We start from the raw sequence: 24,356 nt of genomic DNA, 5'->3' as shown, positions 1-24,356 counted from the left end.
CTGAGCTATCCAGGCATCCCCAGGGTGCTTTTTTAATAAAGGGAGGATGGGAAAGGAAGAAAGAAAAACTCAAAACCATTTCAACTCTTGTTCTATGTAGCAAGTATTGCAGAAATATCTTAAGAAATAAGGCTCTCAGGAGTCTGCACGTAGCTGGAAGCGTTTCAATTGGCAGCATGAAATCCGCAGTAGAAAGTACATACTAGGGACGCCTGGGTGGCTCAGCAGTTGAGTGTCTGCCTTCGGCTCCGGGCGTGATCCTGGAGTCCCAGGATCGAGTCCCACGTTGGGCTCCTTGCATGGAGCCTGCTTCTCCCTCTGCCTATGTCTCTGTCTCTCATGAATAAATAAATAAAAAATATATATAAAAAAAAAGAGGGATCCCTGGGTGGCGCAGCAGTTTAGCGCCTGCCTTTGGCCCAGGGCGCGATCCTGGAGACCCGGGATTGAATCCCACGTCGGGCTCCCGGTGCATGGAGCCTGCTTCTCCCTCTGCCTATGTCTCTGCCTCTCTCTCTCCCTCTCACTGTGTGCCTATCATGAATGAATGAATGAATGAATGAAAGAAAGAAAGAAAGAAAGAAAGAAAGAAAGAAAGAAAGAAAGAAAGTAAGTCACACTAATAGGGAGCCTATCTGTGTTTCAGCTGAACCACATCTCTAAAGAGAGGCCTCAGCCAAAGAGCCCTGGGCATGCCTGGCCAACTTGATCTGGGGGTCGTGACTTCAAGCCCCATGTTGGGTATAGAGAGGACTTAAAAAAGAGAGAGGTCTATTTTAAGGTGGTGGGAAATGCCCCTCTGGCCCAGCAGGTGGTGTAGGAGACTGGACACTGTGGGACCGGAAAGGGCTGCTGGGGGAGCTGATAGCCGTCCATGCTTGGGGGGTTTAAATAACCTGTGACCTTTGGAGGCACAGACAGAGTGTATTTGAGCTCTGACAGGTGCCCTAGGTTAAGATCAAATTGGGCAGGACTGAAGACGTGTCCTAAGAGCCGAACTGTGCTGAACTGTACACGTGGCTTGCTTCTCTGTTCATGGACCTGTGTTGGTTTTACCTAGAATAACTACAGTGGATGAGCCCCATTATTTTTCAGACTTTGTCATTTAAGATGGAGCTCTGCTAAGCAGGTGTTTATATGTGCATGGGAGGGACAAGAGCACCCACAGATGAGAAAGAGGAGGAGAGCTGTGTCCCAAGGGTCCCCCCAGGGCCTTAAGAGGCAGCTGAGCATGAACCGCACTGTGATGGCCTTAGTGATGCTAAAATCTCTATTTTCCCTTCTTCCATATATTTTCTTCTTCTTTTTTAAGTAAACTCAACACCCAGTGTGGGACTCAAACTCATAACCTGGAGATCAAGAGTTGCCTGCTCCACTGACCAACCAGGCTGGGTGACCCAGTCTGTGTTCATTTTTATCAACTTGAACTTTGAGTTTTGGTTTTATGTACTTAGCTCATTTTAGGTTTTCTAGGCTTTTCACTTTTTTATTTTTTAAAGATTTTATTTATTTATTCATGAGAAAGAGAGAGAGGCAGAGACACAGGCAGAGGGAGAAGCAGGCTCTATGCAGGGAGCCTGATGTGGGACTCGATCCCGTGTCTCCAGGATCATACCCTGAGCCGAAGGCAGGCACTACACTGCTAAGCCACCCAGGGATCCCCCTGACCTTTCCACTTTTAATGCTCTCCATATTTTCCCATCCCTTGATTAAGCATTTGCATCTTAAAAAAATATTTTTTTAACCTTTTAACATTTTCCTTGTAATTAATGCCATTTTCCTTCCTTTAAGGAGTAGGGGGTAGAGGCTGGGATAAAGCCCTACTCACCACCACCTCTTGTAGTGGTCAATTCTTCGGGCTTTTCTATATAGATAATCCTGTCATCTGTGAATGAAGGCAGTTATAGTTCATCATTCTCAATTTGTGTGCCCTTTATTTCCCTTTTCCCTTCTTGTCTTATTGTATTAGCTACAACTTTCAGTATGATGCTGGAAGGGAGTAGGAGAAGGGGATATCCTTGCCTCATTCCTGATCTCAATGAGAAAGGATCTAGGTTTAAGATTTTATTTATTTATTTATTTATTTATTTATTTACTTACTTACTTACTTACTCACTCATTTATTGAGAGAGAGTGGGGGAGGGGCAGAGGGAAAGAGAATCTCAAGTAGGCTCCATGCTTAGCACAGAGCCTGATATAGGGCTCAGTCTCATGACCCTGGGATCATGACCTGAGCTGAAATCAAAAGTTGGAAGCTCAATCAACTGAGCCACCTAGGAACCCCTGAAAGGTTCTAGTTTCTCACCACTAATTGTGATGTTAGCTATGGCTTTTTGTAGATTTTTAAATTTTTTAAATTAGTTAATTAATTTTTTAAAGATTTCTTTATTTATTCATGAGAGACACAGAGAGAGGCAGAGACACAGGCAGAGGGAGAAGTAGGATTCTTGCAGGGAGCCCAATATGGGACTTGATCCCAGATCCTGGGATCATGCCCTGAGCCGAAGGCAGAGGCTCAACTGCTGACCACCCAGGTGTCCCTGTAGACTTTTTTTTTTTATTTTTTATTTTTTTATTTTTTTAAATCGAATTGAGGAAGCACCTCCCCTTCCTACTTTACTGAAAGTCTTATTTTTTAAAAGTAAAACAAAAGGAGTTGTCAAGTGATAACCTGCTCAATATTTGATTCTAAAAGCATCAGTGTACATACCTGAATCTTCCATGGGTTCAGTTTTCACACTGATGGTGCCACAGCTGAAAGAAGAGAACCCTTGTTAGGACAAGCCAGGTGGGGTGAGAGGAAACCACAGGCATCTGGACACAGTGTACTCAAATCCCCCCATCTCTATGCCATCCTAGCTCCCCTTCCCACCATCCAGCTGAATGTGAAACTAACTAGTTAATTTGACATTACCTTTCTTAGTAATTTCTAATACAATCAAAGGTGTCAGTGGAACATAGTCTTAAAATCCCAGACAGCCTTTCGAATAAAGAATATCTAACAAAACAAGGGAAGCTTTCCATGGTCTAAAAACTGACACTTCGGGGTTACCTGTAGATTTTTTTTATTTCCCTTACCTTTCACTTGGCAATGTCACTGATCTCTTAGCATCTGTGACCACCACTGGCTCACCTGTGCAGGAGTAAAAAGACACATGCTAGCCTCATTCCGCACCTTGAAAATGACAACATTCAGAGGCACATAAGGTGAAAGCAAATGTAGAGAGAACAGAACTCTAGCTCCAGGCCTACACATAATAGTACTGAGCAGAGGCCAAACTCAAACCGGCCCTCATGTCTTGGGGCCACGTGCATGAGCCTGAGCCAGAGCCAGAATGGACTGGGGCCAGAGCAACCCCATGCAAGTTACTACACCTTCCTGGGCCTCAGTTTCCTCATCTGAAAATGGTGGTTGGGTGAGGATCAATGAATCCATGCAGAGTGCTCAGAATGGTGCCTGGTGAGCCTAAGAACTGAGTCAGTGAAAGATGTTAGTATTGTTCTATAATGAAAATACAGGTCACCTACTCACCTGCCGCCCCTCAGGTCCCTCCTTTAACAGGAGCTAGGGAATTCTAGAAACTCACAATTGCTCTGGAAATGGGCTTTGTGAATAGTTCAGGCTCGGGATGACATCATGTCACTCTGCATACCCCGGCGTGTGGTGCACCTTATGAACCCTCCCCTAGGCATTTTGTTTCTGTACCTATATGTAGTCTCAGCAATAGTACCCTCTTAGACCTGGTCTTTCAAGGATAGCTACAGCCCACCATTTCCAACTATGTTCCAGAATAATAATCTGAGAAAATAAGAAGTGGGCAGAGGTGGATCTCTAAATGCTTTTGGCAGAATTATTATTTTTTGGTCCCTTCATCATAAGTTAAGGAGATGATGAAGGGGTGTGAGTTCTTAAGTCTGGCCTCCAACACCCACCCACAGTTTTTTATGCCTAAGCACGTGGGAGGGGCTTCCCATGAACCAGCAAGTTGATATCCTGCTTAGCCTGAGAGCCTCATCCTCCAAGCAGCTCTTCTGATCACAGGCCTAACCCCTTCCCAGGACCCAAGGCAATTACCACCAGCCATTCTGAGAAGACCATGGGTCACCCCTGCTTCTCTGTTGGACAATCTCATTCCTTCTAGAGTCTCATGAGCACGGGAATGATCATACTTCCTACACCCACCTCCAATCCCAATAATGCTTGGCTGGTGGCTGCTGGTCAAAGACCACGAAGTGACCCAGCATCCTCTTGCTCCTGTACTCCAGGAGAAGGTAGGCCTTACCCCCCTCCATGGTTTGGCTGTGGAAGCTTGCTGGTTTGAGCAAGCTGTGAGCATTGGACTGGGGAGGATGGAGATCTGGGAGCAAAAACCCAGGTCTCAGCTCTTGTTAAGGTGCGTCCTTCCCTGAGTTCCATACCCATGAAAGCAGCATGACCCCCTCCACCCTGGAGTGTCAGAGGGTGCTTCCTCCATGGAGAGAAGGCAAGGAATATACAAGTTCTAGAATGTGCCAAACTTGCATTTTAATGAAGGAAAGCAGAACTGGCTTAGCAGCTGAGGGCAAGCATTGGGTATGAGAAGTGTCACTTACCTAGCTGATTCGCTGGACCTAGGAAAGGTCTGCAAGAAAACCAATACTGTTACCCAACATGAACACACAAGGAAGACAGATTAAAAATCTGAATAACCAACTTCTAAGTGCTGAATGGGACTTAATTAACAAATTGAAATTCAGCTGTCAGTTTATCCTCCCTCAAAAGAACTAGCCGTCACGAGGGGGATAGAGCCTGCCACCTGTTTATGATGAATGAAATCCCAGCTTTGTTCTCCAAGATCCATTTCAGGGTGGTGAGACCATAGTTCTCAGGGTGTTGAAAGGCCACTCCTTCTGGAAGCCCCTGCACAACCAGAGCTGCTGGGTCTCTCAGAATCTTCTCATACGGAATAGGCACCATTGCTGTCGTCCCCAAGGCTTTACCTAGAAGAGGTGAGGTGAGATGCCTTCAGGTGGAATGAAGATGAGCCAAAACCAATTGGTTTTGTTTGGTGCAGTAAAGAAACACAGGTGGTGGGCACCTGAGTGGCTCAGTGGTTGAGTGTCTGCCTTTGGTTCAGGGCATGATCCCAGGGTCCTGGGATTGACTCCCACATCCAGCTCCCAACAGGGATCCTGCTTCTCCCTCTGCCTATGTCTCTGCCTCTCTTTGTGTGTCTCTCATGAATAAATAAATAGAATCTTAAAAAAAAAAAAAAAAGAAATACAGGTGGTGACACTTGGCTTTGAAGCAACAGTAAAAGCTGAAGGGCCCCCTATTCCTTACAACCCAAGTTAATAAAATTCCCAAAGGGCCAGAGGAAAAACTTATAAAACATTTTACTTTACATCTTCACATAAGAGAGAGGAAATAACAGGTCTTTTTCTCCATTCTGTTGCAGGTGGTGCACCCAGGGCTGCAGAGCACCCATGGTTACTCAGGCCGTTGTCAGCAGAGGATGAGCACCCCTAGCCGATGCTTAATGTCCTTACGTCCCTGTGTCACTCTGCACAAGTCAGGCCAACTTGCCTGTGGAGAAACTACAGAGTCAATGTGGCCTCACATCGCAATCTTGGGGCCATGTCAGCCTTCCCGCATTGGCTGACCGGCTCCCAGGTAAAGGAGGCCTGTTTCTCTCCGAGAAGTGTACCGGAGACCTCAAGATCCCCTATGTTCGAGGTCCTCCCCAGTCAAACGCTCACAGGGCCCTACAGGCCCCATAAATATGTGAAAGGAAGGTACCGATATCACAACTAAGTATAACACTTGTATAGTTATTTGGTCACTACCCTTTTTAAAAAAGATTTTATTTTATTTTTTTAAGATTTATTTATTTATTTATTCAAGAGAAAAAGAGAGGCAGAGACACAGGCAGAGAGACAAGCAGGCTCCCCGCAGGGAGCCTGATGCAGGACTCGATCCCAGGATTCCAGGATCACACCCTAGGCCGAACCGCTGAGCCACCCAAGGATCCCCAAAGATTTTATTTTTAAGTAATCTTTACCCCCAATGTGGGGCTTGAACTCACAACTCTGAGATCAAGAGTCATAGGCTCTTTTGACTGAGCCAGCCAGGTGCTCCTTGGTTACCTAGCCTTATTTTATTTATTTATTCATGAGAGACATAGAGAGAGAAGCAGATACATAGGCAGAGGGAGAAGCAAGCTTCCTCCAGGGAGCCCAATGTGGGACTCAAGCCCAGGACCCCGGGATCATGACCTGAGCTGAAGGCAGACACTCAACCACTGAGCCACCCAGGTATCCCAGTTACCTAGCTTTTTAAAATACTGTGTAGGATGAGGGTGCCTGGGTGGCTTGGTGGTTGAGCATCTGCCTTCAGCTCAGGTTATGATCCCGGGGTCGTGGGATCGAGTCCTGCATCAGGTCCCTGCTCAACGGGGAGCCTGCTTCTCCCTCTCCCTCTGCCTACCCTCTCCTTGCTTGTACTCTCTCTCTCTCTCTCTCTCAAATAAATAAATAAATAAATAAATAAATAAATAAACAAACAAACTCTTTTTAAAAATAAAATAAATAAAATAAAATAAAATAAAATACTGTGTTTGTATTTAAAAAAATCCCCATCCTGGGGCACCTGGCTGGCTCAGTCAGAAGAGCCTGCGACTCTTGACCTTGGGGTAGTGAGTGTGAGCCCCACATTGGGTGTGTAGAGATTACAGTAAATAAATTAATTTAGGGATCCCTGGGGGGCTCAGCGGTTTAGCCCTGCCTTGGGCCCAGAGCGTGATCCTGGAGTCCCGGGATTGAGTCCCATGTTGGGCTCCCTGCATGGAGCCTGCTTCTCCCTCTGCCTGTGTCTCTGCCTCTCTCTCTCTCTTCCTGTGTCTCTCATGAATGAATAAATAAAATCTTTTAAAAAAATAAATTAATAAAAAAAACTTTATCTTAATCCCCGTGAAAGACATGAGTAGGTGGAGAGGCCAACGCCAGTGACGTTGGTGCCCAAACTTGTGATTTTTTTTTCTTCTTTCAGATATTTATTTATTTATTTATTTATTTATTTATTTATTATTTGCTTTAAGAGGGGGCACAGAAGGAGAGGGAGAATCTCAAGCAGATTGCACATTGAGCATGGAGCCCAATACAGAGCTTGATCTCATAACCCTGAGATCATGACCGGAGCCAAACTCAAGTCAGATGCCTAACCAACTGAGTTACCCAGCACACCCTCCTTACGATTTTCTTTTTTCTTTTTTTTTTTTCAAGATTTTATTTATCTATTTGAGAGAGAGAGAGCACCAGTGAGAGAGCATGAGCAGGGAGGAGAGGGAGAAGCACACTCCCCACTGAGCAGAGAGCCCTGAGCTGAAGGCAGATGCTTAACCGACTGAGCCATTCAGGTACCCCTCCCTACTATCTTCTTAATAACATTTTCTTTTTTCTAGCTTATTTTATTGTAGGAATACATTGTATAATACACAGAACATGCAAAATATGTGTTGACTATTTCTGTTACCAGTAAAGCTTCCAGTTAGCAGTAGGCTCTTAGTAGGTAAGTTCTGGCGGGGGCAAGGGGTCCAAAGGTTAGATGCAGACTTTCCAATGTGCCAGGGGTTGGTGCCCCTAACCTGTGCATTGTTCAAGAGTCAACTGTAATTACATTGGCCCTGCAGTGGGGGTTCCCTAGCATGGGAGTAAAGAATGAAGAATGAAGTCTGATCAGTCAGAGGTTTCCACGGACCAGATGAGATCAGGATGTGTTCTGTAAGACTTGCTCCGTACTAAAGAACTGGCTCTTCACTTAAGGAGCATGTGGAGTTTTAAACTTCAAGAGGCATCTAAGTAGTCATGCCAATAAGGTGATCTGTAACACTGTCCTGATTCTTGGTGAATTATTCATAATTAATGCTTGATGTGAACTTTACCATAACAAAAGCAGAAATAGTCCTCGACTGCTTTTCTGAGTATTTCCGTTTCTCCTGAATCGATCTGCATCCTGTTTGTAGGGCAAGGGGGTTTGGCCTCGTGCACCCCCTCAGCAATACCTGTAAATGAGTGATAGGTACAGCGTCAGTATCCAAACACCTGTCTCATATACTCCCTGAATGTCTATGCTTCTGGTAGTGCAAAGATAAAAAGGGGAGAGGGGATGAATAGACATAAAACATGATTTTTTTTTCAAGTAATCTCTACCTCCAACGTGGGGTTTGAACACACAGCCTTGAGATTGTCATATGTTCTTCCAACTGAGCCATCCAGGTGCTCCTTAAAACAAGATCTTCTAATTTAAAAAACCCACAAAGATAGAGCCCTTGGCTGGCTCAGTCTGTAAAGCATGCAATTCTCAATCTCAGGGTTGTAAGTTCAAGTCCCACATTGGGTGTAGAGATTACTTACAAAACAAAATCTTAAAAAAATTGGGGGTGCCTGGGTGGCTCAGTCAGTTAAGAATTCAACTCTTCATTTCAGCTTAGGTCACAATCTCAGGGTTGTAAGATCAAGCCCCTCACTGAGCTCCTTATTGAGTGTGGAGACTGCTCAAGATTCTCTCTCTTTCCCTCTGCCCCTTCCCTCTACTTCTTTTCTCTTCCGCTCCTCTGTGCATGCACTCTCTCTCTCTCAAAAGAAAAAAAAAGCACAAAGAATGTATTTCTGGTATATATAACAGTGATCACCTCTGAAATGAATCTACTGATAAAGAACTATAAATAATTCGACACACAGGGAATAGTAGTAACTCAAAGGAAATGATAACAGAAATATCATTTGCTCTATAGTCTGAAAGTAACAGTCATGTTATGGGAAGACCTTCACCATGGAACAAAAGTAGAGACATACATACAGACATTAAAATTACAAAGCAAATATTATAAACCACTTTTTGCCACCAAATTCAACAACTTAATGAAATCAACTAGTTAAAAATGAACTTGAAAATGAAGTTTACTGAAATAGGCACCAGAAGAAATGGAAAGTACACATAGCCCTATATCTGAAAAACCAGCATGCCAACTGTGAAACTTGAAAAAAATCTGTAATTAAATGTCAATGATTAGAAATTCAACCGGTGGGGCACCTGGGTAGCTCAGTTGGTTAGATGTCTGACTCTTGGTTTCAGCTCAGGTCATAATCTAATGGTCGTGAGACTGAGTCCTGTGTCAGGCTCCTTATTAGTGAGGAGTCTGCTTCTCCCTCTCTTTCTACCCCTCCCCCAGCTCATGCTCTCTCTTAAATAAATAAATAAATCTTTGAAAAATCCAATTGGCAGCTGACAATGAATTGAGAATACCCTTCCTGTTCATCAGTTATACATTCACTGTACTATTTAAAGATTGTTTCATATTTGAATCTATCTTCCTGAGAGTGGAGACCCTAATCTTGGGCTTGGAAACCAATCTGCATTAATCAATTCCTTTCTCCTTGCACATATATATATGTGTGTGTGTGTGTGTGTGTGTGTGTATACACATACATACATATATGATTTTGACATATATAGATATGTATTTATGCCCACATTCCCTCTGACAACTCTTGGAAATATCTATATCTACATCTATCCTCTCTTCTTCCACACTCACATTCACATTACATCCTCTGATAAACCTTTGTGGTTTCTTTTCCTCTTTCTTGGTTCCAGAAAATACTATGATGCTAACTCAATATTTAGTAGATGACCTACCATGGTAGAGATCATCACTATACAAGGTGTAGGTTTTAACACCCTAGACTAGTTTCCATCACATATGGCCACATGTGTTCACTAGTGCTCCTCGCCACTCATAACACATTTAGAGCTCTGAAGATCCCACAGTGATAAAAGGGAAAATGGTTATTAACTCAGAGCAATACCTAACAAGTCCTGAGTTTTTTTGCTTTCCTTTGGAATTGAGTAAAATAAGAATTTTCTTAAAGATTTTATTTATTTATTTGAGATAGTGAGTGGGCACATAAGAGCAGGGGGGGAGGGTAGAAGGGAGAGAGGAAGAATCTCGAGCAGACTCCATCCCATGTGTGGAGCCCAAATCGGTGCACAATCTCACAACCCTGAAATCAAGACCCCAGCCGAAACCAAGAGTCACAAGCTCAACTGACTGAGCTACCCAGGTGCCCCAGAATTTTTTAAAATGTGGGTTTATAAAAGGAATGAAAGATAACTTACTCTATGTTTCTTAAATTTATTTTACAAAACCAAGGTGCTGCTGAGGACACAGTACAAAGTACACTGACCCTGTTTCTTGGACTCATCAGTGTTAGGCAGCTATTCACTGGTATGTCAAGTCAAAAGAGACGTATCAGAGCCATTTTTAAGATAATGCTCAGGACACCTTAGAAAATATTACATAAGTCTTCCCTGTAAAGATTTTAAGAGGTATGAAAACAAAGGATAAAGCTGTTAACACCTACAGTATTTTGCAAAATCCTTCTGTAAATCCATCCTGGCATTGACAAAAGCACGTCCTTTCTCGGTTCCAACAACAAACACATCTGTCTCATACATTGCGATGCAGGCCACTTCTGCCTTGGACTTGGCCAGCTCTTTACACTGAAATAGAAACAAAGAATAAAGTATTATATACCATGGCAGATCCAGATTTTGTAGAGCCTGAGAGGTCTGTTTTAAGAAAAGAACACAGGGGGCAGCCCGAGTAACTCAGTGGTTTAGCACTGCCTTCAGCCCAGGGCCTGATCCTGGAGACCGGAATAGAGTCCCATGCTAGGCTCCCTGCATGGAGCCTGCTTCTTTCTCTGCCTGTGTCTCTGCCTCTCTCTCTCTCTGTGTGTCTCTCATGAATGAATGAATGAATGAATGAATGAATGAATAATTTTTTTTTTTTTTTAAAAGAACACAGGGGTGCTGGCTGGCTCAGTCAGTAGAGCATGTGACTTGATATTGTGATTGTGAATTCGAGCCCCATGGTGGACACAGAGATTACTTAATTTAAAAGAAATACAAGGGGCACCTGGGTGGCTCAGCGGTTGAACATCTGCCTTTGGCTCAGGGCGTGATCCCAGAGTCCCGGTATAGAGTCCCACGTCGGGTTCCCTGCATGGAGCCTGCTTCTCCTTCTGCCTGTGTCTCTGCCTCTCTCTCTGTCTCTCATGAATAAATAAATAAAATCTTTAAAAAAAATAGAATGAGAAAAATCCCCAAAAGAAACAAAACAAATCCACCAAGCAAATACCATAAACATCATAAAACCCAGAGAAAAACCTATTTTATTAACTTATTAACACTAAATTAATATTTTTACTGACCTATGATATTGTGATTTATAAAACAGTGGTCTTCATTCACTGTTCCTGGCACAGAGCTCCTAAAAGCCTTGGAATTTCCTTTTTTTTTTTTTTTTTTCCCTTGGAATTTCCTAAGAGAGCAATAAAGGGGTCTTTTATCAGGACATCTGAGTGGTTCAGCGGTTGAGCGCCTGCCTTTGGCTCAGGGCATAATCCCGGGGTTCCAGGATCGAGCCCCACATCTGCCTATGTCTCTGCCTCTCTCTCTCTCTCTCTCATAGATAAATAAATAAAATCTTTAAAAAAAAAAGTGGGGGATCCCTGGGTGGCTCAGTGGCTTGGCGCCTGCCTTTGGCCCAGGGCGTGATCTTGGAGCCCTGGGATCGAGGGCTCCCGGCATGGAACCTGCTTCTCCTTCCGCCTGTGTTTCTGCCCCTCTCTCTCTCTCTTTCTATGTCTATCCTGAATAAATAAATAAAATAAATAAAATCTTAAAAAAAAAAAAAGTGATCCAGTAAGTAAAATGTTTCTCTGAGTTCTGCAAGCTGCTCTAGTGAATGAATCAAACCCAAGGAGGGCGGGGTCTTTAGAACTTCCAACCTATAGCCATAGGTCAGAAGCACAGATGACAATCTTGACTTGATGTTAATTAGCATCTGAAGTGCAGGCAGGCCTTGTAGGTTTGAGCCCTTAACCTGTGGGATCTCTCTCCGCATAGAGTCAGAATTGAGTCAAATTGCAGGACACCCAGTTGGTGTCAAAAAATTGTTTGTTGCTTGTCAGAATTGGGTGCAGTTTCTTTACCAGCTGACCTGCCTCTTCTACATGCCTCTTTCCCCTATATTTTTGGCTACAGACTCTTTGCCTCTTCCTATGACAACAATTTTAAAATATTTTCTATAGTGAAAAAAAAATATTTTCTATAGTGAGAACAAAGAGATAACTTAATGTTTCCCCTAATCTGGTTGATTACGTTTTTATTATTGATGTAAGGATGCAGAAAATAAAAATTCATGCATAAGACACACTTCCTGTTATATATAGCATAATTCCTGATAGACAAGAAATCTGTGATATTTACTTTGTGTAGATCCTTCCAAAGATTTCAAAGAACGTGTAGTGTATTTATAAGTGCATATGCTACTTTGGTGAGTCGACCAGAGAGAACTTCTGTTTTGACAAACAGGTTCTCTATTTACAATTTACCTGTTTACTGATTGGAAGAATTTCCCACAGACTAGTTTCTGGCTCTGTACATTAAAAAAAAAAAAGAGAGAGAGAGATTTTATGTATTTATTTGACAGAGCACAAGCAGAGGGAAAGGGAGAAGCAGGGAGCCTGATGCAGGACTCGATCACAGGACCCTGGGATCATGACCTGAGCTGAAGACAGATGCTCAACAGACTGAGTCGCCCAGGCGCCCCTGACTCTGTATATTTAAAACCTGTTTCTCCTTGACTACCCACCTACTTCTGGAGATGAGTACATGTTCATAGCACTGTGACCTCAGATCCCTTTGTGTCCTATTACTGGGTTAGTTGACACAATGAACCATAAGAATATTCCCAGAAACCATGCTCACACTAGGGTGTCTAGCAATAACTTACCCCTACATAGAAATAACAGCAAGCCACATAATAACACTAAACTAAATGTATCCCCAACTGAGCTTCCCCTTTGAAGCCCCAAAGGTACCTGTGTCCACTCCAGTACTGCCTGACACAGGGGATCACAGGAGACAGAATAATCGCCCCCCCACCAAGGTGTCCATGTCCTAATCTCCAGAGCTTGTGAATGAACATATTACCTTATGTAGCAGAAGGGACTTTGTGGATGTGATTATTTTTTGTATCTTGACAGTGGCAGATTTTCTTGGACTATTAAGTGGGCCCATGGAATCACCAAAGGTCTTGACAAGGTACAGAGGGAGGCAAAAGAGGAGGGGTGACAACAGAACCAGAGGGCAGAGCGATGCCCTTGCTGAAAGGGGCCGGTAGTTGAAGAAAGTGGGTGGCCTCTAGAAGCTGGAAAAGTAAGGTACAGATTCTCCCTGGGAGCCTCCAGAAGGAATGCAGCCCCGGTAATTCCTTGATTTCAGCCCTTGACCTCTAGAACTGTCTTATAGTAAGTGTGTGTTGTTTAAAAGCACTACATTTGGGGAACTTGTGATAGTGTCAATCACAAACGGATACAGGGGCTATGGTGGCGAGAAAGAGTAGGATGCAGAAACCTTAACCATTGTGGTTAAAATATCTTATTTAGCAAATTGCACAAACACGCACTGCCGGGGCTTTCCCATGACTAGGGGAGGGGCCAGCGTGAGAGGGGAGAAGGAAGGTTAAGCTTCATTAGCTTCATGGCAAATCTCTCTGTATTTCTATCAAACGAACCAAAAATTCAGCACCTCATCCATCTGAAGTATAGAACCTTATAGAATCTGAAGTATCAGGTGAAGTCACTAATGTTTAGCCTTACTTAGGTCATTGTTGGTAGAAAGGATCTTTCCAAAGGCGGGTTTTTTTCCTCATTATAAAATATCTGTGTTACAGGGGTGCATATTGGTAGAGCTTAGTTGGTAGAGCATGGGACTCAATCTCAAGGTTGTGAGTTCAAGCCCCACCACACTGAACATGCAGCTGACTAAGAAAAATAAATAAGGGCAGCTGGGTTAAGGGTCAGTTGGTTAAGGGGCTAACTCTTGGTTTTGGCTCAGCTCATGATCTCAGAGTCGTGGGATCCAGCCCTGCGTCGGGCTCCTCACTCAGTGGGGAGTCTGCTTGAAGACTCTCTCTCCCTCTCTCTCTGCCCCTTCCTCCTGCACTCTGTCTTTCAAATAAATAAATCTTTACAAATGAATAAGTAAAAATAAAATATGTAGGGGATTCCTGGGTGGCTCAACGGTTTGGTGCTTGCCTTCAGCCCAGAGTGTGATCCTGGAACCCCAGGATCAAGTCCCACATCGGACTCCCTGCATGGAGCCTGCGTCTCCCTCTGCCTGTGTCTCTGCCTCTCTCTCTCTCTCTCTCTCTCTCTCTCTCTCAAATAAATAAATAAAATCTTTAAAAAATACATGTATATTATAAAAATTTTAGCAGATACAGAAAAGCACACAGAAGAAATAACTGGTAATCCCACTGCACAGAATTACACATGAGTCACACTTTGAAACACACATACACACACACACACATAATTTTTACAAACAAAACTGGATTGCACTACTCTCTATAGGATGCCATTCTGCTTTATTTGCTCTTCATTGTTTTTGAGCATTGATAAGTTCTGAACAACATGATTTCTGAATGAATACACAATATTCTTTCCTATGTATATGCTGTAGCTTAACCACAACACTACTGAAAAGTTTTTTTACTATTACAAATCACACTACAATAAATGTCAAGAATGTAATCATTTCTGTCCATGTGTGATTATTTCTGCAGGATGGATTCATACAGCTGAGTCAAAAGGTGTAAATTATTTAAACTTTTTTTTAAGATTTTATTTATTCATTTGAGAGAAAGAGAGAGCACAAATTGTGGAGGGGGCAGAGGGAGAGGGAGAAGCAGATTCCTCACTGAACTCAATGTGGGGCTCGATCCCAGGACCCTGGGATCACCTGCTGAGCCACCCAAGCATCCCTTTTTAAAGGTTCTTTTTTTAAGCTTCTTTTTCTTTTAAAGATTTTGTTTATTATTCATGATAGACACACAGAAAGAGGCAGAGACATAGGCAGAGGGAGAAGTAGGCTCGCTGCAAGGAGCCTGAGGTGGGACTTGATCCCAGGACCCTGTGATCACGCCCTGAGCTGAAGGCAGATGCCCAACCACTGAGCCACGCAGGCATCCCCTCTTTTAAGATTCTTAAAGCATATTACAAGTAGCATTTCAGAGGGGCTCACACTCCCACCAGAACTGTGAGAGACGTCTTGTCACCTTCCCATTATGAAAACTGAGGATCATTATTTGTAGGCTGGTCTTTGTGACCGGTTTCCCAAGAACAGGACATAGAGGGGAAAAATAGTAACTGGATGACAAAGAAACATGACAACCACTATTTGTGTTAGGGTTTTCCAGAGAAGCAGAACTAATAAAAGTCTCTCTCTCTCTCTCTCTCTCTTTCTCTCCAATATGAGGTTCCTCATGAGGAATTAGCTCATGTGATTATGGAGGCTGACAAGTCCCATGATGGGCTGTCAGCAAGCTGGGGCTGCAGAAGAGCTAGTGGTGTAGTTCAAAAGTCTGAGAGAGGAAAACTGATGGTGTGGATTCTACTCTGAGTCTGAAGGCCCCAGGATCAGGAGTGTAAGAGCAGAAGATGGATGTCCCCAGCAAGCACTTGGGCAGAGGGGACTCAACCTTTCCTCTGACTCTGTTCTATTCTGGCCCTCCACAGGCTGGGGGACACCCACCTACAGTGGGGAGCGCTGTCTTCTTTGCTCTGTCCACCAATTCAAGTGCTAATCTCTTCCTGAAATACCCTCACAGACACCCCCAGAAATAATGTTTAACCAGATGTGCGGGCATCCCGTGGCCCAGTTGAGCTGACACATAAGACTAACCATGGCACCACCCTGACCCAGTCACCCAGGTAGGCCTCATCAGTGACAGGTCCCATTGGCGTCATGCGCCCCTGATACAATGTATGAATGGGAGCATCTCACCTCCATGGTCTTTCCAAAACCCCAGTCCAAACAGAAGGCAGAGTCTCAGTGAAACCCAAACTAACAGATTTGATAAAATACCTACCAGTACTCTTCAAGGCCATCAAGGTCATAAAAAACCAGGGAGGACTAAGAAGCTATCACAGACCAGAGGTGCCTAAGGAGACCTGATGATTGAAAGTGGTGTGATGCCACAAGAGGCTCCGGGGACAGAGAAAAGATCTCAGTCAAAATGCAGATGAAATCTGGGGCACCCAGCTGGCTCAATTGGTGGAGCATGTGACTCTTGATCTTGGGGTTGTGAGTTTGAGCCCCATGCTGTGAGTTTGAGCCCCAAATCAAATTTTTTTATTTTAAAATTTTAAAAATTTTAAAATCAAAAATTTTTTAAAAATTGCTGATGAAAATGGAGGAAATTCTGGAGCTGGCTAGTAGTGATGTACCAATACTATCTATTGATTTGGATAAATGTGCCGTAGTTTACATAAGTGATGGGTGAGGAGCATATGGGAGCTCCCTGCAAATCTGCAACTTTTCTGTAAATCCTTAAAGTATTCTTTTTAAAAAAATTTATTTATTTATTCACGAGAGACACACAGAGAGAGGCAGAGATATAGGCAGAGAGAAAAACAGGCTCCATGCAGGGAACCTGATGTGGGACTCCATCCCAGGACTCCAGGATCACGCCCTAAGCCAAAGGCAGACGCTCAACCACTGAGCCACCCAGGCATCCCCTTAAAGTATTCCTAAATAAAAATGTATAAAAAACCAGGGGCACCTATCTGACTCAGTTGGTAGGAGCATGAGGCTCTTGATCTTGGGGTTGTGAGTTCAAGTCCCACATTGAGGGTAGAGATTACTTAAAAACAAAATCTTAAAAAAACAAAAACAAAAATAAAAAACCAAAACTTCTTGGTTCTCAGGGGGTTGGGGGAAGGGCGTAAGGGGAACAATTTTGTTCAAGGAGTACAGATTTTCGGTTGAAGAGGATGAAAAAGCTCTGGAGAAGGATGGTAGTGGTGGCTGCATGACAAGTGGATGCAGTTAATGCCTCTGAACTGGTTAAAGTGGTTAAAATGGTAAATTTTGTGATCTGTATCTGTATATTTTACCGCAAAAAAAAAAAAAAAAAACCCTCTTGATTTTCCCCCAAGAAAACCTCACAACTCACATCCAATCTGTTGCTAAATACTGTCAACTCTACAGATCATTCTAGAAGCATCACTTCTTCCCACCATTCCCAGCCTAGTCCATGCCACCAAACTCTCCTGTCTGAACCACAGCCTACTAGCCCACTAACTGGTGTCCCGGCATTCCAGTCTTATTCCATGTTAACTGACTGCTCATACAAGCACCACTCCCCCACATGACTCCTTCCCTCAGAACCTTCCAAATCTTCCCACCACACTGAGGAGAAAGGCCCAGAGCACTCCGTGATTTAGCTACCTGGTACCTCTTGAAGCTCACCTCTGCCCCCTTTTCCTTTTCTCCCCCTGCTTCAATGTTACTGAACTTTTTTTTTTTTTTTAAGATTTTATTTATTTATTCATGACAGAGACACACAGAGAGAGAGAGGCAGAGACACAGGCAGAGGAAGAGGCAGGCTTCATGCAGGGAGCCTGACGTGGGACTTGATCCTGGGACTCCAGGATCACGCCCTGGGCCGAAGGCAGGCGCTAAATCGCTGAGCCACCCAGGGATCCCGTTACTGGACTTTTTGATGCTCCTTGAAAATACCACACCTGGAGGGCTCAGCTGCTTAAGCATCTGACTCTTGATTTTGGCTCAGGTCATGATCTCGGGGGCATGAGATCGAGCCCTGAGCCAGGCTCCATGCTCAGCATGGAGTCTGCTTGAGATTCTTCTCTCTCTCTCCCTCTTCTTCTCCCTCTGGCCCTCTTCCCCATCTATGCTCTCTCTCTCTGGCCCTAAAATAAAATCTTTAAAAATAAATACATGGAAGAAAATACCACACTTGTTCCCACCTCAGGGTCTTTGCACAATCTGTTCTCACTGAATACTCTGCTCCTGGATACGGGCCTGGCCTACTTATTCCCTTCATCCACATCTTTGCAGAAAAGGCAACTACCCAGAGAATCTCTCCTAGACCACCCTGTCATAACCACCTGTTCTTGCTCCATATCTGTTTCCTGACCCTTCTTTTCTTTATGTTTTAAAAATTTTATCTGAGAGAGACAGAGAGAGGGAAAGAGAGCATGAATAGGAGTAGGAGCAGACAGAGAAGCAGACTCCCCGCTGAGCGGAGAGCTCGACACAGGGCTCTATCCCAGGACCCTGGGATCATGACCCAAGCTGAAGGCAAACACTCAACCAACTGAGCCACCCAGGCTCCCCCCTCCTTTTCTTTATAATACTTATTATATTTACTGATATGAACATATCCACATAGAATTTGTTTATTGTCTGTCTCCCTAGATAGAACATGAGATCATATGGGCAGGACCTTATCTGTCTTTTCAAGGCTTGTGGCCCCAAGGCCTAAAGACCCATCTAGATATGCAAGGCACTTCATGAATATCTGTCATATGAAGGAATGTGGTCAATTCTTTGGTAAAATGTTTCTAGTTCTCTCTTCAAATAGATCCTGATATTTTCTTTGAAAATTTATTCCAAGGTGTTTTTAAAAATTTTTTTAATTTTTTATTTTATTTTATTCATAGAGACACACAGTGAGAGAGGCAGAGACACAGGCAGAGGGAGAAGCAGGCTCCATGCAGAGAGCCCGACGCGGAACTCGATCCCGGGTCTCCAGGATCACGTCCTGGGCTGAAGGTGGCGCTAAACCGCTGTGCGCCACTGGGTCTGCCCTCCAAGGTGTTTTTTAAAAACAGTTTTATCTACTCTCAGATAATCTTTGATAATTTCCATATCTCAAGATTCTTAACTTAATCACATCTGTAAAGTTCCCTTTGCCAAATAAGAACATTCACAGGTACCAGGGTGAGGATAGGGACATCTCTAAGGGCCATTATTCAGTTACCCCTGGGACGCTTTCAAGATTTCTCTTTACATTTGGTTTCCTTTTTTTTTTTTTTAAGATTTTATTTATTTATTCATGAGAGACATACAGAGAGAGGTTGAGACACAGGCAGAGGGAGGAGAAGCAGGCTCCATGCAAGGAGCCCAATGCAGGGCTTGATCCCGGGAATCCAGGATCATGCCCTGAGCTGAAGGCAGACACTTAACCACTGAGCCACCCAGGCATCCCTGGTTTTCTTTTTTTTGTTTGTTTGTTTTTGTTTTATTTTTATTATCCCTGGTTTTCTATGGTTTAAATATGATGGGTTTAGGGGCACCTGGGTGGCTCAATTAGTTGGGTGTCTGCTTTTGGCTCAGATGATTCCAAGGTCCTAGGATCGAGCCTCACATGGGTCTCTCCGTTCAGTGAGAAGCCTACTTTTCCCTCTGCCCCTCCGTGACCCCACCGCTGGCTTTGCTCTCTGTCTCAAATAAATGGATAAAATCTTTTGTAAAGATTAAATAAACAAACAAACAAACAAATAAATAAATATGATGGGTGTAGGGCCATGTGTATCTGTGTGCGCATATGTACATACACACACATGTATGTGAGAGGGAGCTATGTGTGTGTGGTATATGGTCAATTAACCCAATAATCTTCTTTAAAGAAAGAGAAAAATGGATCAATTTGTTTATTTTTTCTGGTCAAGGATCCAATCCAGGGTCACAGTTTCTACCTGAGTGAGCTCTTCAGTCTTTTGTGTTTCCATCTGGAATGGTTCTCCAGTCTTTTGTGTCTCCTGCAGTTGACATTTACTCGAAGTTCAGCCCAAGGGGCAGCCTGGGTGGCTCAGTGCGTTGAGCTCAGGTTTTGACTCTTGGTTTTGGCGCAGGTCATGATCTCAGGTTCATGGGATCCAGCCCCACGTCGGCTCTCGGCTCAGCAGGGAGTCTGCTTGTTCCTCTCCCTCTGTCTGCCCCTCCACTCACACTTTCTCTTGTTCTCTCTCAAAAATAATAAATAGAGGGCAGCCTGAGTGGCTCAGTGGTTTAGTGCCGCCTTCAGCCCGGGGCCTGATCCTGGAGACCGGGATCGAGTCCCACATGGCTCCCTGCATGGAGCCTGCTTCTTCCTCTGCCTGTATCTCTGTCTCTGTCTGTCTCTGTCTCTCTCTCTCTGTCTCTCATGAATAAATAAATAAAATCTTTAAAAAAAATAGATAAAATCTTAAAAAAAAAAAAAAAGTCCACCCCAGTTATTTTGTAGAACATCCCTTAATTTGGCTTTGTCTGGTATTTCCCCATTAGATTCAGGTCAGGTGTTTTTGGCAGGAATGTCACAGCAAGGGCGAAGCCCCTTCCCGAGCATCCCATCAGGAGGCACATGATACTGGTCTGTCCCATTACTGCTGATGGCCACTCTGATCACTTGATTAAGGGGGCGTCTCTCACACTTGTCCCTTTTATAAAGGTGTTGATCTTCCCTTCCTTTCTTTTTTTTTTTAAGATTTTTATTTATTTATTCATGAGAGACACAGAAAGAGAGGCAGAGATACAGGCAGTGGGAAAAGCAGGCTCCCTGCAGGGAGCCCAATGTGGGACTCAACTCACAGGACCCTGGGATCACCATCGAGCCAAAGGCAGATGCTCAACCACTGAGCCACCCAGATGTCTCTGATTTCCCTTTCTAATCAATAAGTATTCTGTGATCAGATACCTTGAGGTCATGTACATTTCTCACCAAGTTTTCACCCACAAGATCCATTTTACATGGTGGAGCTAAATAGAGGCATATAAATGGACTATTAGCTTACCTCCGCATTTACAGCAAAACCATTCTCAAGGAAACAGAGACATCCTTGTTAAATTTTCCAATCTGGAAAGCTCACATTGATATAATTACATCCATAACGTAAGAAGTGCCTTTTTTTAAAGATTACCTGATGAGCCCGCAACCTCTATGAAGAAGAATATAGTTACACAGACAGGGACAGTGAAGTGTGGCCCAGCTGTTATTTCGACAGTGATCCCACTAGGGGACATTTTTATAGAACTGCAGACCACCTCACCATGGATTCCAGAGCAGACACAAGGAATGTCACCACCATCCTGCTCTCCGAGGACTCCTCGTTTTCCATAGGTAGGGCAGACACTGCCACTTGGGCCATGATCCCTGTCCAAGAGAAGTAATAAGAAAGTGAGCGGTAGAAATCCAGTGTCCTCCAAGCACATGTTTAGAGCTGCAAGGTCCTCACTGATAACCCACTTCCAACCTCCCTTTACAGGTAAAGAAACTAAAGACATAAAGTGGTTTGGGGTGCCTGGGTGGTTCAGCTGGTTAAGTGTCTGCCTTCAGCTCAGGCAGGTCATGACTGTAGGGTCCCAGGGTCAAGTCCCACATCAGGCTCCCTGCTCAGTGGGGAGTCTGCTTCTCCCTCTGCCCCACCCTCTGCTCATGCTCTCTCTCTCACTCACACACTCTCTCTCAAATAAATAATTAAAAAAAAAAGATAAAGTCTCTTCCCAAGATCTCTGGTAAGTAATGCTAATTCTCATGAAGCATGTTTTCCATCAAACCTAGACATTGTCTCCTCATAAAATAAATTCTGGTTGTTTGCTGGAAAAGCACAATTAACCACCTCCTGGTTGAGGAGGGGAACACTGATCTGATGATGTTCCATCAGACCCCACACAGGAGTGCCTGACACTAAATTCCAATTCCCAAGTACAAAAGAGAGAAGTGAGAAGTATGCTAAAGGTGAGAAGAGACAATCCCAACTTCCTTTTCCCAGTAGGATTTCTCTGGTATAAAAGCTCACTCTAAATTCCTCCAAAGTCTAAATCAATGTAACATCCCAAAATGTCTTTAGAAAAATTTCTCCAGCACCATAGAAAGGATTTTTAGAAATAGAGAATGCAAAAGAAATGCTGCCAGCTATGTCATGGCCCCAAAGTGGCTGGCTTAATTATATTTGTAAGCAAAAGAAAAATTAACAGATAACCCGGATACTCAGATGAAGCCTAAAGATGGATCTAAGGGAGTGAAGTATGGTGGTTGTATAAGGTTATTCAGAGATATTCACAAAGGGGGTGCCTGGGTGGCTTAGCGGTTGAGCATCTGCCTTCAAGTCAGGTCGTGATCCCAGGGTCCTGGGATCGAGTCTCACGTCAGGTTCTGGGCAGGGAGCCTGCTTCTCCCTCTGCCTGTGTCTCTGCCTCTCTCTCTGTGTCTCCCATGAGAAAATAAATAAAATCTTAAAAAAAAAAAAAAAAGACTCACAAATGTTTCTCTCTCAGTGCTTTGATTCCTTGCCCACCTGAATGCTATGTGGCCATGTGCCTTGCCTTGGGCAGTGACATCAAGGGAGTGACATCACTTTCAGGCAGAGGCTTTGCAACACTCCCTGTTTCTCTGTAAAATCACCACCACTATTCCCTACGGGACAGTTCCATCAACTGTGGTTGAAGAAACCATGGCATAGACACTACAGCCAGCTCACAATAGTCCTTTAATGAAGCAAGAAATAAATCCTTGCTTCTGTAATCCACCGCCACCAGGCGGTACTTTAAACCACAGCATACCCTAGCCAACGTGCTAGTAGAGCAGCCTGAAAAGAGAGTCTAAAAAAATGCCACTATCTCAATTCTCTGAAAACACTTGAGGATGCCTTAATTAGATTTATACTCTTCCTGAGAAAGACCATAGCCTAGCAGAGTCATTACAATGCAAATTGCTTTGATTAAAAAATTTTATAAGTTGGTCTCCCTATTATGAAATGAATGTGAGAGAATGGGACTTCATAGCAAGCATGACATGGCCACAAACAGATAAATACACATTCTTCAATTTGAACGTTTTTTTTCCCCTTTTGTTATTATTATTTAAAGTAGGCTCCATGCTGGGCATGAACCCATGACCCCAAGATCATGACCTGAGGTGAGATCAAGAGTTGGAAGCTCAACTGAATGAACCATGTGGGTGCCCCCAATTTGAAGCTTTTAGATAATTATCTTAAAATAAAAACTTTGACTCTCGTTATCATACCAATATTTGAGAATGAGCAGAAGTCTGTCATTATAAACTACTTATGTGGGGGTAGTTTATAAAATGAAAAGAAAAAAAAAACCTAGGACATGGCCTTTTATGTCCTTAAAATAACCTCCAAGAGGCCTCATGATGAAGCAGACCAAAAAGCAGTCAAAGTGGGGCACACATCCCTGAACTCAAACATTGTTCATGTCTGCAGATTTTTTTCAACAAGAAGAAAAATGGTCAAGATGATCATTCACTGTCTCCTTTTAAGTACAGGGAAGTTAAAAAAAAAAAAGTACAGGGAAGTTTTTATTATAAATATTCGTTAGCTGGGTATGTGAATGGCTCAATGGCTCAACTGGTTGAGCATCCAACTCTTGATTTCAGCTCAGGTCATGATCTCAGGGTCCTGGGACTGAGCCCAGGTGGGGCTCCACACTGGGTATGGAGCCTGCTTTTAAGATTCTCTCTCTCCCTCTGCCTTTCACCATACCACCTCGCCCCTGCTCACCCCTCTCAAAAAAAATTCTTTGCAACTGCTGTAAACCAGATCCTTACTGGGATTACATTTCATTTCTTTAAATCCCTGTTCATGTCATTAAAAAAAATTTTTTTAAGATTTATTTATTTCAGGGAAAGCATGTGAGGAGGAGGCATAGAGAGAACAGGGGAGAGAATCCTCAAAGCAGCTTTGCCACAGAGCCCATCATGGGGCTTGATCTCGGGACGTTGAGATCATGACTAAAGCCGAAATCAAGAGCTGGCCATTCAACCGACTGAGCCACCTAGGCACCCCCTAAATTTTTAAAATCAAGGCATAATTTATGGAAGCTCACTTTTTAGTATACAGATCTATACATTTTAATAAACATGAAGTCAAGTAGCCACCACTAAAATCAAAGTATAGAACATTTCCATCACCCCCAAAATTCCTCCATGCCCCTTTGTACTCGATCCATAACCCCATCCCAAACCCTAGCAATAACGATGTTTCTGTCTCTAGTTTTGCTTATTCCAGAATGTCATATAAATGGAATCCTACCCTGTATTGTTGCTCTGTTAGTTGTTTATTCTTTTTACTTCTGAGTATTTATTTCACTGTAGCGATTCAATGGTTATTTATCCTTTAGCCAGGTGAGGAACATCTGAGCTGTCTGCAGTTCTTGACTATTATGAACAAAGCCACTATGACCATTCACATACCTGTTTCCATTTCTCTTGGGTAAATGCCTAAGAGTGAGATTGCTGGGTCATATGAGAAGTATGTATTTTAAACTTTATAATAAAGTACCAAACTGCTATCCAAAGTGACTATACCATTTTGGGTTCCTATCGAAAATACAAGAGAATTCCCAAGTGGTGATATTACTCTGTGGTCTGAATTTGCATTTTCTTAATGACTAATGATGCTGGGAAGCTTTACGTGTGCTTATCTCCCATCCTTAT

The 24,356-nt window shown here is 43.4% G+C and overlaps 1 protein-coding gene across 11 annotated transcripts in view; it reads right to left on the bottom strand.

Annotated features, from left to right (window-relative positions):
- LOC112646125 (general transcription factor II-I repeat domain-containing protein 2) overlaps positions 1–24,356 on the bottom strand; it is a 66,768-nt gene that overhangs the window by 23,017 nt on the left and 19,395 nt on the right. For 9 of the 11 annotated variants that reach the window (XR_004816969.2, XR_004816968.2, XR_007411096.1 and 6 more), the window contains exons 2-8: positions 20,947–21,050; positions 10,402–10,540; positions 7,920–8,039; positions 4,797–4,980; positions 4,594–4,622; positions 3,079–3,133; positions 2,711–2,754 (exon numbers count right to left, since the gene is read on the bottom strand). Coding sequence is in view for 8 of the 11 variants with exons in the window: in XM_025425750.3 (XP_025281535.1) it covers positions 2,711–2,754; positions 3,079–3,133; positions 4,594–4,622; positions 4,797–4,980; positions 7,920–8,039; positions 10,402–10,540; positions 20,947–21,045 (670 nt within the window). In the remaining 3 variants the exon portion in view is untranslated. Of the gene's footprint in view, positions 1–2,710; positions 2,755–3,078; positions 3,134–4,593; positions 4,623–4,796; positions 4,981–7,919; positions 8,040–10,401; positions 10,541–10,958; positions 11,089–19,614; positions 19,846–20,946; positions 21,054–24,356 lie in introns of those variants that run through there. The other 2 variants (XM_025425756.3, XM_049111051.1) reach the window with 2 other exon arrangements.

The sequence above is a fragment of the Canis lupus genome, chromosome 6 (assembly GCF_003254725.2).
Source record: "Canis lupus dingo isolate Sandy chromosome 6, ASM325472v2, whole genome shotgun sequence".
NCBI classification, from domain to species: Eukaryota; Metazoa; Chordata; class Mammalia; order Carnivora; family Canidae; genus Canis; species Canis lupus.
This window is presented reverse-complemented; position numbering and strand designations above follow the sequence as displayed.